This window comes from Saccostrea echinata, unplaced genomic scaffold, assembly GCF_033153115.1.
Source record: "Saccostrea echinata isolate AGI-Se365-2 ecotype Australia unplaced genomic scaffold, CSIRO_AGI_Sech_v1 ptg000054l, whole genome shotgun sequence".
Taxonomy (NCBI): Eukaryota; Metazoa; Mollusca; class Bivalvia; order Ostreida; family Ostreidae; genus Saccostrea; species Saccostrea echinata.
Genome location: NW_026889803.1, coordinates 20,506,458 through 20,525,615, shown reverse-complemented (window position 1 = coordinate 20,525,615; position 19,158 = coordinate 20,506,458). Strand labels below are relative to the sequence as shown.

Genomic DNA, 19,158 nt, shown 5'->3' with positions numbered 1-19,158 from the left:
GAAACTGCGGATATGGGGGGAGGGGATCTGAGGAGTGGCAGCCCTGGATAGATGGTTCAGGTCCCAATGCTAAGTTACTTATTTAAGATATTCAAGAAGTAAAGGAAGTAAAACCTCTATTTCTTAGAAACGGCATTAAGCGGATCGAAGCAATTTAGATATTTTAAGTAAAGTTTATATGTGAACGGTTCATAGCGTAAGACTGTTTGGTATAATATGGAGGGTAATCATGTTCAAAAATCCAGACATGTAAATTACAATTTGTTAACCTGAAATCGTATACCTTTATCTCTGCAATTGTAATTTGTTGTTCTCAAACCCTTATCTCGAGCACTGTACCGTGTAATTCTTGATATTTCCTTTTTTATGTTTCGGATACATCCAACACAAAGAACTCCAAACCTTAATTTGCTTCAAAAGGGTGTCCTGGCAACCCTTCCTATTTGTCTCACCTCGACGAAGTCAGGGGAGCTTGTAATACTCCCGGCGTCGGTGTTTGCGTCCCAGGTGAAAGTTTTTTGAGCAGATATCTTATTAATTCTTTGCCCTATATTAATCAGGCCCGAGGGGGGGGGGGACCCACGTTTTGTAAGAATAGTCTTTTTCTGCAATTTTATAATAGATGCTGCTTGCCCCCTTTTGTTGCATTACTGTTAAACATAGGAAGATTTTTAAGCATGTGAAGGAATTCAATGTACCGAAAAGTTAGAGAAAGCGCCCCCAACCAAATAGGATTTAGCTAGAGTTTGGCATGCATTTTTTTCATTTGCTTGTCAATTTTTCTTCGGAGGTTGCTTCCCCCCACCCTATGTATTCACGAACAAAGAAGATTTTTCAAAGATTCAGTAATTTTTCAATGTCTGACAAACTAGATCCGAGTCCTGGATCCAGGTAATATTAATTTTATTAATAGACTAACTGTTCATAATAAACATACAAAAACACAGTTCTGTTAATCTATTTGACACTATATTAACTTTTATCTTAATTTTGTTGTATTTTATAAGCATTTTCACTCATAACGTAATTATCTTGAGGTGATAACACAAATTTGACTTATGCATGTTTCTGTTTGTTTTGACGTCCCTTCGAGAATTTTTCACTCCTCGAGATGCCACCACTTGCCGATTGAGGGCTGCAAATTTAGACCTGTGTTCGGCACTTACGGCCTTTGAGCAGTGAGGTATCTTTTTTCGTGTCAGCACCAACCGCGACACGGGACCTCGGTTTATACTGTCTCTTCCGAAGAACCGGTCTCCACGCCCCACAGTGGGATTCGAACCTATGACGTAAGGATCAACTCCTCTGCGACTCAAGAGCAAATGCTCTAATCGCTGCGCCATGCAGGCGACTTCATTGTTTTAGAAGAGAGGATTCTTTATCGTGTATTGAAATGTATTTTACTTACATTTAAGTCAGGAAAAATAACGATATTTTGGTACCATCAGATCGTTCGATCTAGCAGAAGTTAAATGTGCCATTATCTGTGCTTTGTCTCCTTTCGATTTCAGATGTGTCAATAGACAATATATTGATGCTAAGTATCAAATCGGCCGGAAACTTTTTATGTGCCGATACCCTGTTCTAAGTCACGTGATGAATAAAGAATGTATATATGATCATGACTTATGCAAAAGATGCTGCACTATGCTGTGATGGACATCGCAATAAGTGTAAAGTGTCTAAAAAATTACTGTTCTGTCATTCGCGGCTGTAGCATATTCAAAACAAAATTTACTAGTCCTATTAAATTCTGATTTTTTAGGAATATTGGAAATATTTAAAACTAAAAATTGATTTTGAAGTATGTCTTCCTTTGAAAGGAACTGTGAATATAAGCTGAGTTACCAACTGCAAAATCAAACCCAAGTTGCTCTTAAATGTATTTGTAATAATGAGGATTACAAAAAAGACTGTTGTTACAGACTTAGTCAGCAGTAACCACAACAAATTGATCATGTAATCTATCTAATTCTTTTTTTCATTTCTTATAGTACTGAAGACAAAAGAATTGGTTTGATTTTCCACTGAAACTCAAAAGTTTCAGTCAAAGGTCAAGGTCAAAGGATCAAAGTTGTTGGTATCCAAAGGAAGGTCTTGTCACAAGGATTACACATGTGAAGTAGGAAAACCCTAGCATCAACCGTTCAAAAGTTATAGACAATGTTAAAGTTTTCAAAAGTAGGTCAAACTCCAAGGTAAAATTTCTTGGTATCCAATGGAAGGCCTTGTCACAAGGATTACACACATGAAGTATGAAAGCCGTAGCACCAACCGTTCAAAAGTTATGGTCAAGGTTAAAGTTTGGTAAAATTTTGTAAAACTGGGGCAAAAACTATATATATCTCCGAATCTTTGATACGGGGCATAAAAACTCCTCAGGTAACGAAATAAAATGGAAACTGGAAAAAGTGTTGCTAGATATACATAAACAACTAGAGTTTGAGCAATAAACTTCTGAAATATTCCGAATATTTCAGTCCGAATTTCCTCTGTCAATTTTCCAATTTTTACCCATTTTAAATCTATTATTACAAAAATCTAAATAATAGAAACTTAAGTATTTATAAATAGACTCAGCTTACTTATACTCATCTTATTTTGCTGGTATATAAAATTAAATGAATCTTGAGATATGTTATCTGGAATGGGTTTTGTTTGTATTTTTGATATTCTTTATAGCATGTCATTTAATTATTTAAAACAATACATGAGCTATAAGAAACCTAATATTTTGCAAAACAAAAAAACAAAAAAACAAACAAACAAACAAACAAAAACAAAAAAACCAAACACATAGAATGTAAACTTACAGAATAATATTATAAGAAGAAAAAGGGGAGGGGGGGGGGATAAAAATAAAAATTAAAAAAAAAATTTAGCTCGAATTTCCTCTGCATCACCATAAGTTAACCTATGTTAACCATATTTTCTTCAAATACGTAGTAAGGAGTTAATTTGAACATTGATATTTACTTATTACATTGTAATTTTGTCCTTTTAGCACAACTTTTGCTTTAAGATATTGTACTTTATAGCAATCCGTTTCTATCGACTAATCATGACACTGAGTAAACGGCATCCTTAACATTTTATTTCAAATCCATCTTATACTTTTTTTATCTATCCTGACAAATTCTTCTCCTTCACATTTGACTCATAGTCTGGCATAATCTACAATTGAATTCATATTAGTTATAAAATTCTGTCGCCATTTGAAAGAAATCCTTTAAAATGCTGAGTTAAGAACCCCATTTTAAATTCAGTAACAATATCATGACCAGAAATGATATAGCAGCTACTAGTATATAGTTGACAGAAGAATATGGATACGAACACGTATGAGCATTTTGTTTTAGATGGGCGATCATCAAGTTTCTAGTGGCTGTGCTTAAATGACTGCTAAAATTCTTAAATAAATGAATAAATAAATAAATGGATATATATAAGAAGTGTATCGTACCGTTCACAAAACGAAACGTTCCTTGCAAAAAGCTAAATGAATCGATAAGAAAGTCATGCATGGACAAAGGAAATGTGCAAAAAAAAAATCTAGTACTACAACTTAACACTATTTTTTTTTACTGCTTTACATTATTTATAAATTATTCTATATAACTTTACTCTAGGTGTCACCTTTCCTGACTCCATGGTTCTTATGACGATTTTAAAATTAATCAATCCAAATTCTTTGATTATCTTCTCTTCACATAGAACTTGACCCTTTATTTGAAAAAAAATGTACCCCTACCCAAAGTTACTTCGTGCCAAGTATGGTTGAAATTGGCTCAGTGGTTCTGAGTAAGAAGTCCAAAAAACACAGACTGAGATTCATAGAGCTACGCCGAACTAACAGAAAAGCTCACGATTATTGTCTCAGCTGAGCTTAAAACTATGGGAAAAAAGTAACAACAAATTAAAAAACTCTAAATGTTATATAAATGTTATATTCAATATACCCTTATGACCTGCATATGATGTGTATATCTCTCAGTTGATTCGATATGCAAGAGCATGCTCTACGTATGAACAGTTTCTAAAACGAGGTAAGTTATTGACAAACAAGTTGATGACTTGTCTTCATTTCTTAAGTTCTATGGTCGATACAATGACCTTGTCAGGAAATACAATCTATCATTAAGTCATATGCTTACTGACGTTTTTCATACTAATTGTAAGGCCATTATTTACATACTGAATTATCGACGGATTTTCCCGTTATTTCCCGATCATGACAAGGATCACACTGCGGGTGTGATCGGTCGGCAGGGGATGCTCACTCCTCCATGGTACCTGATCCCACCTCTGTTTTTGGAGGTCCGTGTTTGCTCTGTTCCCGATTTGTATTGTTTTAATAGACTTTGAGCTTGAATGAGCTTGAGCTAGAATAGTGTTCGTTATCTCAATATTTTTCACGCAAAATATATTACATGTAATACCAAGTAAAATAAGTTTATATACTGAGAATAATTTTTTTTTCTCATGTGGATTTAACGTTTAATCTTCATGTGTTAACTGATAAGACTGTTAAATAAGTCCCCCAATACTTAAGATATCACAGTATAAGTCTAGTTCTAGCTCAAGCAAATTGTAATTTTGTTATATTTTAACATTTGAAATGAAATATAGAGATAATGAGCACAATCAGAAGTCCAGTTAAACAATACATATTGAGAGCAGAGCGAATAAAGACCCCGGAAAACACCAGAGGAGGGATCAGGTGCCATGGAAGAGAAAGCATCCCTTGTCGACCGATCAAGTCCGCCAATAGCCCTTGGTCATGATAAGTAAAATGGAGTAGTTCCTAGTCGTAATTAAAACAATGATCAATTTATTTGTCTGTAGCCTGTCCCCGTTTTGAAATTGTTCGTGAGTAGAACATCTCTTGCGTATCGAATCAACGAGGAAACATAAACACTATATGCAGAAGACACTATAGAAACAATGTATTGCTAGATAAATAAGGAGAGTTGAGGATCAAAATGTTTGTCTTCAAGTTTATTATAAAGTTGAGTTGTTAGTTTGTCATCAATGTCTTTCTCTCGTAAAACATCCAAATATGAAACAGATGTATCTGATTCCTTGGTGTCTTTTACGTCGGATTCAGTTGGATATATTGAATCAAAGTATGAATGAAAATGAATATTATTACCAATGAGAATTCCAACAAAGCTTTGGAAGACCTGAACTCCAAAGACTACATACGTTTTGTCCTTAAGGAATTCTAGCATCTTTTTATATCAACCTCATGCAGTATTTGTGTGTAGAATCGGAATGATTTTTAACAAAGTAACATTGTAGATTACAATGACAAGATACGAAAATTTACAAGTTCCATTTATATTGAGGAAGAAGTTGTTAATGATGTCAAATAGAGTAGTCTTTAATTCATCGAGGAGAATGGTTGTAAAAATGAATTGTCATACGTTTAAATGCTATTGATTTTGGCAAAATTTTCTGTTTTCAAATTTTCTGAAAGTGTAGAATCCACATCTAGTTAACTCCACTTCTCAAAAATTTTGTTGCACATTACTGTTAGAGTTTTTATTTCCCTATTGTTAATAGTTTCATGCGAAAAAAGGAAGAGGGTTTGTAGAACATTTACTAGATCCCACTGTGCATCTTTCTTTGGGTTTTATGAAGCTCTTTCCAGAACTTCTAGTGTACCGGTAGGTATGGTAATTCAAATTTAATTTGATTGTTGGAATTACTGAACATATAGCGTCCTATATAAAATGCATTACCCTAAGGCGCTGTACATTGTTTAAGATATTAAAAAATGTCTCTAATATACAAAAATTTAAAAAACAAAAGTGGGGGGTGGGGGGCAACTTCCCAAAAAAATCTGACAAGGAAAGAAGGAACCTAAAATTTACTGTTCAAATCCTGGAATTTGCTTGTGCTCGACCTTACAACATCAAAAAGTGGGGAGGGGGGGGGGCAACCAGCATCTAAAGAAAATTCTACTATAGCAAAATCTATACTCTACCCCCCCCCCCCCCCCCCCCCGGCCTGTCTATATGTTACAAAAATAATTATTGGATGAGAAGCAATTCTAAAGATAAATTGATTGAAATATAATCACATTTCTTGAAGAAAAATCTGTCAAGATTTTATATTAAAGGTAAGCATCTTAGAAAAGAAATATTCTCTGTTTGTATATTTTGACATTTACATTGCTTCTAAAGAACAACTTTCTTCCATAGGAAAAAAGAAACAATTGTATCTTCCATAGGAAAAAAGAAACAATTGTAAGAAGTTTAGTGGCTTGATATGGATTCTTGAAAATATCGAACCCAAACTTAATTGCTTGGTAAGGGGGACGGGGTGTGTGAAGAGAGATGGATCAAGATATGAAGATGAGAAGGTCAGGTATAATTTAATAAAAAAAAAAAATCACCCAAACATAAAGAATAGTCTCACAGAAGCTACGTACTTGTCCCTCTTGTTCTGTATCTAGTAATGTTTCAAATCTCGAAAAAAAAATTCTTAAAAATAATTTTTCATGGATAAACATTTTTATGACATTATATTACCATGGCACAGCTATGAACATTTAACAGGTTTATGCTTTAGACGACAATTGAATTAGAAGGTCATGCAGGCAGATTTTTACGGAAAAAAAATCATGTAATTGAAATAAGCAAAATGTATCTGTAATAAAGATTAACAAAATCAGACGGACAATTTGACAATACCATCACTGAACAAGGTATTGTCCAAAGTAATAGGTTATATACAAGTACAGCAATCGTTAGAGTAAAAATATCTGTTTGTGATTTGGGACTCTACAGATGACAGAACAGAAATTGCGATAGTAATTGGTCCATCAGTCTTTTCAGCCATTCAAAATATTGCTCCTCTCTTTACTTTTTGTATAATCCAGAAACCGATAGACGGTCTTGACTGCATCAGGATTCATATTAAATTTATTAATTTTCTATTTGAATTACCGGTGTTGCCATGATAACTACAGGACAGAATGATACCTGAAAGAATAAGAGTTTTTAATGTGACACTTCCCACGCTTTCTTCTGATTTGAGCTTTTTAGACTTCCCTTTACTGTAGTGAAATGAAGGGCAATGCATTGGTTACTTAAGGAGGTTGGATCCTGCTATCAAAAGTAATGAGAGTTTTTTATCAAGTATATTTTTAGAATCTACACACATAGCCAAATTAACCCCCCCCCCCAAAAAAAAAAATGGGGGTCAATGCGCTTCTTTTGGTGCTACGGAGCATTTAGTATGACCTTTTTGCACTGTAATTACGTCCAATACATAAATTAATTTTTAAGTTTTTGCTCCAAAATTTTTCATTCAAATGAATTATAGGAACGAACATAGTCTTATTTCATCTTGAATAGACACGTTGAAATTTGTGAAACAAAAAAGTTTCAAAATACTGCGCATGGTCAATTATTTGACCTTTCTGCACTCAAAAAATGTCATTTTTCTGGCATAAAAAATTTAACAAGCAATAAAATCATTTGAAAGTAATGACATTTAACTGAATTTAAGAAGAATGGTTAAAAGTATCTTATATTCAGAAAAGAAAATCAAAATAAGGGGCCTGTGATGTTAATTTGTAGATATTACTAAAATAGTGCTCATTTTAAGCTTAAGTTAGGGCTATTTTTTCCTAGATTTTCGCAATATATTTGCTATATTTATCAGATATGATGATAGAATTCATGATAGTTTATTCAAAATATATAATTTAGGACCAGCATAAAACAGTTTAAGGCACAGAATAACTCTGTGTGCAGGCTGCATGGAAAAATAGAAATCCAAACTTACCATACTTTAAATACTTTGAAAGAAAAAAATGATAATTTTCTTAAAAAAAAAAAAAAAAAAAAAAAAAAACTTCCGCCACAAAATAGTTCCTGACTTAATGCTTTTGATATGGAATTTAATCATGCAGTTTTAACTGAATTTAGTTTAATTGGTATTGTAGAATCCAAATTTATTGTAAGAACTAAAACATTATACAGAATTTTTTAAATATAGGCTCAGACAAAAATCTGCTCAAAAGCTCAGGAGTGAACCTCGTTAAGGAGTTCGATCCTGAGCTCTTGAGAAGATTTTTTACTGGACCTTTATTTCTAAAATTCTGCATCATATTTAAGTTAATTCAAACATTAAATTTGGATTCTGCAATGCAAATTAAACTATATTGAATGAAAAAAAAAAAAAACGCGATCAAATTCCACAAAAAGGATTACGCCAGGAACTTTCTTTTGTAGCAATAGATTTTCTAGAAGAAAATGATCGATTTTTCCTTTCGAAGTATTTACAGTACTGTTAAGTTTAGATTCCTATTTTTCCATGCTCGTTGCACACAGAGTCATTTATGTAGTGAAATGTTTTATGCTGGTTCTGAAATATCTATCAAATTAATTTTTTTGAATTCTAAATATACTCTGAAAGTCCAGGAAAGAATTGAGCCAAGTCTAACATATAATAAACACTTTTTTTAAAAATAATATCAAAAATTTACATCAAAGACCCCCACTTTCGATTTTCTTTTCTGAATTTATAAGATAACTTTGATCAATCTGCTTTAATTCAGCAAAACTTTAAAACATTAAAAGAATTTTCTTGCTTAATAAATTTTTAATGCCAGAAAAATGACATTTTATGAGTGCAGAAAGTTCAAGTACTTAATTATGCGAAGCAATTTGAAACATTTTTTGTCACAATTTTAATGTCTTTTATAAGATAGAATAATAGTATATTTTGTCCCATGATTTATTTGGATAAAAAATATTGGGAAAAAAAACTTACAAGATTTGATTCATGATTAAGACACAATATCAGTGCAAAAAGGTGGTATTACCCGGTAAATGTACCGTAGCGACGAAACAAGCATACTTACATTCATTTTTTGTTTTGATTTTTAATTAAGATATGTGTGTAGATACTAAAAAGTATACTTGAAAAAAAATCTTAGAACTTTAAATATCAGGATCCAACCTCGTTAAAAGGGAAAACACCTCTTAATTTCTTAAAGAAAAAAAGATAGTCTTTCCATCTGCAGCCACGATCTGATTTGAATGATATCTAGCAAAAATGTATAGAATATATGTATCTTTAAATCTGTTTTTGATTAAGCTATATTTGTTTTGTATACCTCAAATCAATTACATCAATTCAGACATATAACTTTTTTTTTTTACACTTTATACAGATAATCTTCACAGTTAATGAAGGAATGGGTCTTTTTGCCAACACAGATAACTGCTTCTTCAATAAGAATGGAAATCGAACAAATTCATACCTTGTGAGTGTTTTCATCTACAAAATTACTTTAAAAATCATTTTGATTCTACAAATACATGAAATTACTCTACCTAAAAATTTGATGTAATTACCCTACCTAAAAGTTGATGTAATTACTCTAATTAGAAGTTGATATCAAAATAATGCTGGAGACAGTTCTTGCCACAAACGTAGGGAGTTTTGGATCAAGAACGACAAACCTTACATTTACCAAACCTTCAGAGATGCTGCATGCAGGGAAGCATATTATCAGAATATTCATTTCATGTGAGGCTTAGCTTTTCCTATACATAACATTCATCGAGGTGAGCTTTGTAATCTCTGATTACCTATGTTTTACACAAGCACAAACTATAGAGTTACATTAGCAAAGTCAAATAGTTTCCATATGTGTTTTCAAACGATAAAATGCACAAAGCAATTCGCTTAATTCATTGTATGAACGAAAAATTTGTCATTCGAATATATTACTTTTTTGCATTAGTATTCTAGTACATCATATCAGTTACACTTTTATCGGAAAAAAAAAAAAAAAAAAAAAAAAAAAAAAAAATCAAGTGTTTTGAAAGATTTATTAAAGGAAAATACAGTCTGTTGAGATGAATGACATTTACAAATATTGTCTACTACGCACAGAAAAGTATTTATGTTCCTTTGTTTGTATAACCTTGCCAAGGAGACTGATCTCGTTTTTTGCTCAAGGCGAAAGCAGGCGAAATGAGAACATATGTATTAGAATGAAAAATGTCATTTATTTTGTAAAATGACGAAAAGATATATACAAAACAGGGGGTCATTCATAAACATGTAACTATAGTAATAACAATTGGTGCTGAACACAATCATGACCCCCTACAATACTATATACGAAAATAAATATGCTTAAGGACACCAACAAACAAAACAAAACTAAAAGAATGAATTGGTAAACTCATTTTGGTTGTAAATTAATCGAATTCCCTGAAATGTAAAGAAAATGTAGATTTTCCATGATGTTCTGGTTTGTCCTTTTGCAGTTCCTCTTATACATCTATATACTATTTTACGGGAATTATTGAGAAATCTTTGGGAAAAAAGGTGGCTTCACTTCTTATATCCAATTTATATAAATATGTGAATAGGAATTCAGTTCTTTTTCACGACGTATGTTTGTTTGTAGCAAATGGCCTTAAATGAGTTAGATTTAAAAAAGCAAACTTTAAGTAATGTCTTACAAAATTATATAGAAAGTCAACAGGTTAAGGTGAAGTAAATTCATTTTAGGAGCATCCACACGGAGCCGATGAGGAGGACAAGGGAGGTAACTCCAGGTTTTATTGACACCCCTAAAAAAGAATTGAATGCAAGATTACATCTTTTAAAGTACCAATGTATTTATTTCAAATTAAAAATTCATTGAAGAAAAGCACCAATCATAACGACCCCCATTCATAAAATATTTAAACAACTCAAACTTACCACTACTGTACTGTCTGAGTCGGCAGTTTGATTCAGATGTGTAACCCCCGTCACATTTACACACGTTAGACACACACGTTCCAAAGGCGCAATCACGATCGTTACTACAGAATTGTGGTGTTCCTAGCAAAAAATAAATAAGAGTCATTTAAATGGGTTTTCTAAATTTTAAGCTAGGTACATAATAAAAATACTTTAAAAAGTATTAATGAATCAATTCTTGTCCCATACTGGTACCAATTACTGTACATATTCATTGAGTCTGACACGTACTAGTTTATCCATATTATGGATTGATTCTTGATGACGACACAATGTACTTGGATAGTGCTGCTCGAATTTTGTGGGATACACGAGTCGATGAAAATTTCGATGAGTTGTTTCCCTTAGAGGATAGTAGGATACTGGCAGATTTTTTATAGCTCAAAAGAAGATTTTTAATAATAATTTTTATTTACAGAAATAATGGAACCCTGGGGTAGACTTGAATTTTTAAAAAAAACTTTTTCATTAGGGTATCTTTTTCCTTTATACCTAACCTGATGGGGCGCATCATTGCCTTAGACACTATAGATTTTTTTGGTAATATAACTATCTAATTAAGATGCTTTTTTCAAAACAATTGAAAATTTTTCCGATAAATGATGTGATACTGGCTTGACATTTCCGCCTTCTCGTGCTCGTTATTTGTATTAATAGTACTAACATTCGTATTTGAAAACGTAGGACATGAATAACGCGGTTACTTGGTTAATGAGAAAGGCGGCATACCACTGATGTGGGGAAGTGCCAACAGATACTAGTACCTGTGGAGTGGCAGGACAATTGGAATTTGTTTGCATGAGACACCCGTTGGCCACACCAAGTGGTTAGCCAATCAAGAAGTGTTTACATCATTATGTATAAGAATGAATACAAATGCATTAGATTGGTATTCTTAGAATGGTCAAGAAAAAAAATCTGAATTAGCAGGCTAACGGATCCTGAAAGCAACGCATCGGTTATAAAGACATATCAACAAGCAACAACTCTGTCGTGTTGTACATTTCATTAGCATTATGTTAATGAAAAAGTATACTGGTAATGATCATTTTGGCCATCTGCATTATTGCATGGAACACACGTATCTTCTTCAACGACATATTGTTCCACTGAAGAAGGAAGACCCTTATAATACATTATGGTTTTTTCCTACATATGATGCCTGTGTAAGACTTTGATCTCCCATTGTGGTCCCACCCTTCCCTAACAAAATATTTCCATCCTCCTATGATGTCATAGGTTTTTGCAAAAACTGTTATTAATTTAAATTAATACCCCATAGAAACATATCTTTTAGAAGAATGCTTTTCAATGATTGTAATAACAAATATTGTTTAGTAAAAGATTTAGAAAAATGAATATTTTTTTTGATTTAATCAATCATTCAATCTTTAAAAAAATGTTGCTAAGGGCAATAACTCTTTCTAATATATTTGTATTCAGGCATTTTCCTAATTGTACTTCTAATGCAAAATGGTTTCCCTGATATTGACAATTCAAACATATTTATAAAGAAGCAATTATTTTGGAACTTCCAGCATCACAATTATGTATTTGAACCTATTTTTACATTATTTTTATAATACTGTTTATTAAAAATGTACAATTTTTTAATGCTCAACATAAGTTTCTGTTTATTTAGGTTTTACATCATAAAAAATATGGCAACCTTTATATTTTTTGCAACTATTTATTAATTTAAAAAATATTCAGTGAAAATAAATGCAGTTTTTCTACTTTGAACCCATAAAATTGCGAGGATGGAAATACCTTAACTATAGTAAACTATAGTTTACTTTAGTCATAACTTTGACACTATGAAAACTATAGTTAAAGTGATAACTTTGACACTTTGATTTACTATAGTGACACCATTGAAAACTTTGAATTACTATAGTGATCACTATGACAGTATAGTGATAATTTTGAAAACGTGTGATCACTTTATAAACTTTGATTTACTATAGTTGTCACTCAAATGTACTTTATTTGTGGTGTTAAAGTTATTTGTTGTGTAAAAGATGATAAATCTTTATATCCTGCTTTGTGTATCTAATGACATTAATACCACTAGTATTTGACTTACTATTACAAAAAAAGAACAATGAAAGACAAACACTATTTATTTCAGAATTTAATTTTTTTTAGCTAGTACCAGTCATTGAAAAAGATAAGGTTTCAAAAAGTATCAAACTAAAAAAATAAAATTCCAAATAAAATGTATTGCATGTAGAGTGCAGGGACTTATTGTTAATACAATACATCAAGAAATATCCTTGGTAAAATGAGAAAATCCGTAAAACTGGATAATAAATACGTTGTGAAATTTGTTAAGACTTGTGTCACAAAAAATTAAGCAGTAAAAAAGATTTTACTTTGGATTACTATAATTAATACTTCTAAAACTTTGACCGTAGTGATAACTTTGTCACTTTGATTTACTATAATAGTGATAAGTAAGACACTATAGTGATCACTATGCCACAAAAGTGACAACTATGACACTTTAGTAATCACTTACACACAACTTCAACTTCAATATGGATACTCGGGAAAATCCATTGTTGACATTTATTGGCGAGAAGAAACTATGTACATGTGTGCAGTGGAATGGCAGTGTCCAAATGTAAAAAAATAAAAAAACTATAGTGACAACTTTTGAAAAATTATTTACTATATTGATAATCTTGAAACTTTGATTTACTAAAGTTAATATAGGTTATTATAGTATTTTTGTTAGGTTCTCCCAGAATTTATGAGTTGAATATCTTGAGTCTAATTACCTGAGAATGCTTCCTTATAAATATGACTGATCATGACTTTGCTGTTCTTCAGTGGAAGATTTTAAAAGATTTTTTCCCGATTTACACCTATGTAAAAGTTTGATATGCTATTGTGGAACCACCCTAGTCCCAGGAGTCATGATTTGAACAAACTTATACTCTTCCTGGGGATGTTTCCATAGAAATATGACTTACCGTTGCTTTGCTGTTCTTCAGAGGATTTTTAAAGATTTTTTCTTATATAATTCCCTATAAACCTTTTATGGCTTATTGCGGCCCCATCCTACCCATGGGGTCATGATTTATAAAAAAGAAATAAATCTACATTATGTAATGGAGCTCTAACATAAGTTGTGTCTTTTCTGGCTCAGTGGTTCTAGATAAGATATTTTAATGATGCTATTAATTTTTCAACAATTCTTAATTATATCGCCTAGAAAAAATGCGTGGCCCATTTAAATCCCCTATATGCGCTGGTGCTTTGTGGCAAGTTTGGTAGAAATTAGCTTAGTGATTCTGGAAAAGAATTTGAAATAGTGGAAAGTTTGCAAATAATAACACACGACAGACAGACAGGCAGATGGACGCCAGGCACTCTTCGATCAGAAAATCTCGCGCGAGCCTTTGGCTAAGGTGAGCTAATAATAATAGTAAAAATAATAATGTTGAAATTAATGATAATATGGAATATTTACATTCGCTGTGTTTTTCTACTAAGCCAACTGTGAAATTGATTTGAAAGCCATTTTTGTGTATATTCACGCGTAGAAATATTCACGGAGAAACTCGCGCTAAAGTGACGTCACAATGAGGCTACAGAGACGTTAATTAAGAAATAAGGTATCATTTTTAAACAAATACGGGTTGGTCACGAGATCAAATTCCAAAAAGCCCGAAGAGCTTTATGGTAAATTTGATCTCGTACCAACCCGTATTTATAGCCCGATAGATGTTTTAAAATGATACCTTATTACTTATATTTACATTTGTGACTTATTCGTATTTTATTTTTGCCTGATTATAATCTTTAACGCGTGAAACGTTTTATTTTTCAAACCCAACGGCACGTGTTTGATCCACTGAATTGCGCCTCGACCCTTTATGACGTCACTGAAAAATTACGTCGAACGTTTATGACGCGAGGAACCCGTATTTATACGGATATAGATACGCGTTGCTTTTAATACTGTTATATAAAAGAAAACATTTGCAAATGTAAATATATAAAAATATTTACATTCAACATGTATTTTGCTTATAAAGTATGAGGAAAGCTACGGCATTCAAAACACCATAACACAGAGAGGGGGTCAAAAGGTTAAAGTATGCGTTTTATTTTGACGTCACAAACGTTTAACGCCGTGGAAGTACAACGTCAAATTTCACGCTGACATTGAACAGAACCTGTTGCAATGTCTCTTCCATTAAATGTAATTTACTCGAAGGATAATACAGGGATTTTGAAATAAAAAAACACCTTTGCAGTCAAGGCAAGGAGTTAAAAAATGTAAATATAAGCATTGAATCATTATTTTTTGAAAGATATAGTCTCATAACTGCAACGGTGTGTGCAAACAAATTTTCATAACGTGCTAACGCGCGTTACTCAATTTGTTTGCACACACCGTTGCAGTTATGAGACTATATCTTTCAAAAAATAATGATTCAATGCTTAAATATGACGATATAGGGCAGCGAAGAATTCAAACATTGAGTATATTTTTGGTGTATTTAAACATGTAAAATGTAAATACAAGGAATGTTTTAAAGTTTAGTGTGAATTATTGGTGTGTAAATCACACAGACTTGCACATAGGCATATTTTTCATGAAGCCCTAGCGCGCTTCATAAAATATGTCTACGTGACAAGTTTGTGTGTTTCACACACCAATAACTCACACAAAACTTAAAAACATTCCTAAAATAGAGAAAACAGTAGGGTCTGATTGAAATCTGACAAGTTTAATAAAATTGACATGAAATAACTCACCAGTGCAATTTGCAGCAGTAGTATCATATGCCTTTGGAAATTTACATTTACATTTTCCTGAATAACAACCTGAGTCTGCCTTTTCACAATCGGCATCAGTGGTGCAATCACCATCTGTGAAAAATAACGTTGAAAAAGGACATTCAGTCTTTGAATCTAAAAGCAATTGTATAATAATAGGGCATTGTAACTCATGTCTAACACCTGTAAAGTTTGAAAGTATCCAGTAGTCATCTGAAAGAATCCAGCCCTTCTGATGTTAACGAGATAAGAACTCTTGACTTGTCGAGCTATAAGAACCCTGGATTTGTCGAGGGAATAAAAGGGGTAGAAGAGCACATGTCTTGTCGGGGAAGATCGAGCGCTTGACTTAAAAAGTGCACTTGTGGGGACAAGAGCACTTGATTTGTTTGAGCAGAAGAGCACTTGACTTGTCGGGGGAATAAAGGCACTTGACTTTTTAGGGAAATATGAGCACTAGACTTTTAGGGGGGAATTAAGCACTAATCTTGTCGGATGAACAAAATCACTTGACTTGTTAAGGGTATAAAAGCGCTTTACTTATCGTGTGGGAATATGACCACTTGACTGACGGGGATGTAAAACACTTGACTTATCGGAGGTGTATGACCACTGGACTTGTCAGGAGAATAAGAGCATTTGACTTGTCGGGGATATAAGCGCGCATGACTTGTCGGTGTTTTTGAGCACTAGTTTCTATGTTATCTCTTCTTTCAAATTAACGATTCAATAATTCCAACAATACAACATTTTGAGTAGCAAATACCTGTGCATTTACAAACTTTTTGTTTTATTAACTGAAACTACATCATTAATCAAAAGTAAAAACTTCACCACAGATTTTTTTTGTAGCCAACAATTACATCATCCTGGTCAAATCAAACAATAACTGTGTAGGGGTTTAGATTTTAAAATATTTTCACGTTTGATCCTCTAATTACAGCTGTGTCACATGGTTAATTTATTCTTACTCGCATTCTTTTTTTTTTTTTTTTTTTTTAAAAAAGTTAAATTAACATAGTATTACTCTTGTGCCTCCTCTTTACCACAGGGAGACTTAGTTTAACCATGAACAGTTTTTAAAGTCTATACCATCGACAAAAGACCAAGTATTGGGTAAAAATGTTTAAAAAAATCATTGAAACATACGATCTGACTAAAATGATTCGCAAAAGTAATTGTTCCACCCTAAATATTCACACGTGGGTTCAAGCTGCAAATTTAAAGCCAATTGATTTGCTGAATTGACAGCTTATAAATTTGCTGTTGGAATACATGTATTTCTTAAACTTCTCTATACTCTTATCTGAGAAATGTGTTTACAATTGCCAGGCTCCAAGACCATAAACTGAGAACAGACTTAATTCAAAATTTTGATTTTAAAAATCATAAGTTTTATCGAACGCACTTGCTTAAAAATTTGCACTTTTGCATAACATTTAAATCTAAACAAATGTTGACAGTTTTTTTTTTTCATTAACAAAATTATTTCGGTAGATACTTGCTATTTCGTGACATCGAATACTTTTAAACATTGAGCAACTTGAGCAATTAGGCAAAATCTGCTTGAGCTATTGCAAACCTTCTTTATTCAATTATCCCGTTTTTACGTCATTATATATTTCTATTGCACACGGGTCTACGTCATAGTTTCTAAAGTACAGTTCAGAAAAAGGCAGTGTCGTTAAAAAACTTTCATATCTAATATGGCAAATGTCGATTTTGGAAACTATTGGAACCCCAAGATAAGAAACACACAGTGCAGTGCTAAATTTAATACATAAACAAGTAAAGAAAATATGCCAATGTATTTCTTACTTCATGGACTCTTTAATAATAAAATACATTTGCCTTTAAAAAAAAGATTTTTTTTCATACCTATCCCTGCGCTGTAGGATTCCTTTATGCAACACAAAAGGAAGAGCGAAATGATAACTCGCAGCATCATCTTCTGAAATGTGCAGGCAGACTTACAGGAATACTTGATGCACCCCTTTTTATAGAAAGATAAACGTCATGAAAATTGCATAAAATATAGAGTTCTTGTTCGAACAAGTAAATATTTTATTATCTGAAGTGCAATTCCCGTGTCTAATGCTCTATTAAATTTGTTCTTTTTAAAAATATAATTTCTTTTTATGGTGTCATAATTGGGCACGCCTCATCAATATTACATCCACTTGATAAAATATGGTAGCTATGGTGCTATTATTTTCTAAATAGAGAAGAAAAAAATATTAAGCAAATTTAAATATTGGTGGAAATTTAAGCAATTATCCTCCAAAACTCAAGCGAAAGGAAATCAGCCTACAGCGGTGTCACACTGTCGGAACCTTGGTTTCACTGTAAACTAAATTACTTCGTCGTTAATCCGAATCTAACTCACATTAGTATCATTTTCAGCTAAATACGAGCGATTTTTCCCCTAAAAAGTTTCTTCTTTAGTAAGGAAAACAAATTCACAAGCATATCTAGTAATTCAAATAACTGTATTAAAAGCAATTCAAAATTAGGTAAAACTTGACCAATACCTCATATGACTCAGGTGAATTTTTTTTTTACATAATCTCGTATAATTTATCCTTTGTTAATTTAAGAAAAAGATGTTTCAAGAACATTGATATACATGTAATTTTATTAACAGACAAATATTTTAGGAACATACGAATCTTTCTGTTAGAAAGAAAGTGTTAAGTTATGGAAAAAAAACTATAGTCTCCTCCGGTTTCACCGGTAGGGGACCAAAAAAACCCTTGAAGTTGCAAAAGAAGGTCAAAGATTTTTGGGATAAGTTGACTGAAACTGAAGGTAAGGATGGACAAGAATCGGTCCTTATGTCTTGAAATGTAACTATAATGGAGCCTCCGGTTACGTCCACTCCCCATACGTTCAGCTATATCCACCATAGATCGAGAGTTACACAAGAGGGATACTGTTAAGCAGACATTGGAAACCGGCGGGAACGTACTCCATCCAGTCCGTGGTGGCTGTCATACAGAAGGGGTGGATCGTCTCGACGATGGCGGGAAAATGTTTGTGAATACTCGTTTCACTATGAAGAGGCATTAAGATCCCTATTCGCAAGAATAATGATCGAGGGTCCCGATGTAGAACCTTCTAATATGTATACCCTGTTTGCTAATGGCAATCTAGAAGTGTATTTTTAGATAGAAATCCGTAGATTTTCGGATTATTTTTACATTGCCTACGAGATGGAGCCAGGAAAATAAAGTGTTATCTTCCAAATGATGCAAATATATTGAGAAAGATTCAAATTGAAGCCATGCAGATGCTTGAAATTTTAGCACACTTTTTGTTTAGACATGCCATATGGTGAGATTTATTTTTGTACGAATCCGATAACAACTTCCTGTTTATCCGTGTGCTTGTCTGTACCACACATAACAAATTTCGGTGGCAGTTTTCTCAGCAACTACTCATCGCAGATGCTTGAAATTTTAGCATACTCTTTGTTTAGGCATGCCATATGGTGGGATTCATTTTTGTACAAATCCAATGTCAACTTTCTGATTATCACTGTGTCTGTCCATAACTGAACTTGTGTATTCACATCAGAGCGGG

General features: G+C 32.6%; 1 protein-coding gene across 1 annotated transcript; it reads right to left on the bottom strand.

The window, feature by feature from the left end:
- Nucleotides 1-9,840: 9,840 nt before the first annotated feature.
- Nucleotides 9,841-17,533, bottom strand: LOC133206208 (tenascin-like). Its single transcript, XM_061342151.1, has 4 exons — nucleotides 17,455-17,533; nucleotides 15,556-15,669; nucleotides 10,741-10,863; nucleotides 9,841-10,607 (listed from the first exon to the last, which is right to left on the bottom strand). Exons 1-4 carry the CDS (start codon nucleotides 17,522-17,524, stop codon nucleotides 10,537-10,539), a joined length of 378 nt encoding a protein of 125 aa, XP_061198135.1. The 5' UTR covers nucleotides 17,525-17,533; the 3' UTR covers nucleotides 9,841-10,536.
- Between the last annotated feature and the right edge of the window lie 1,625 nt (nucleotides 17,534-19,158).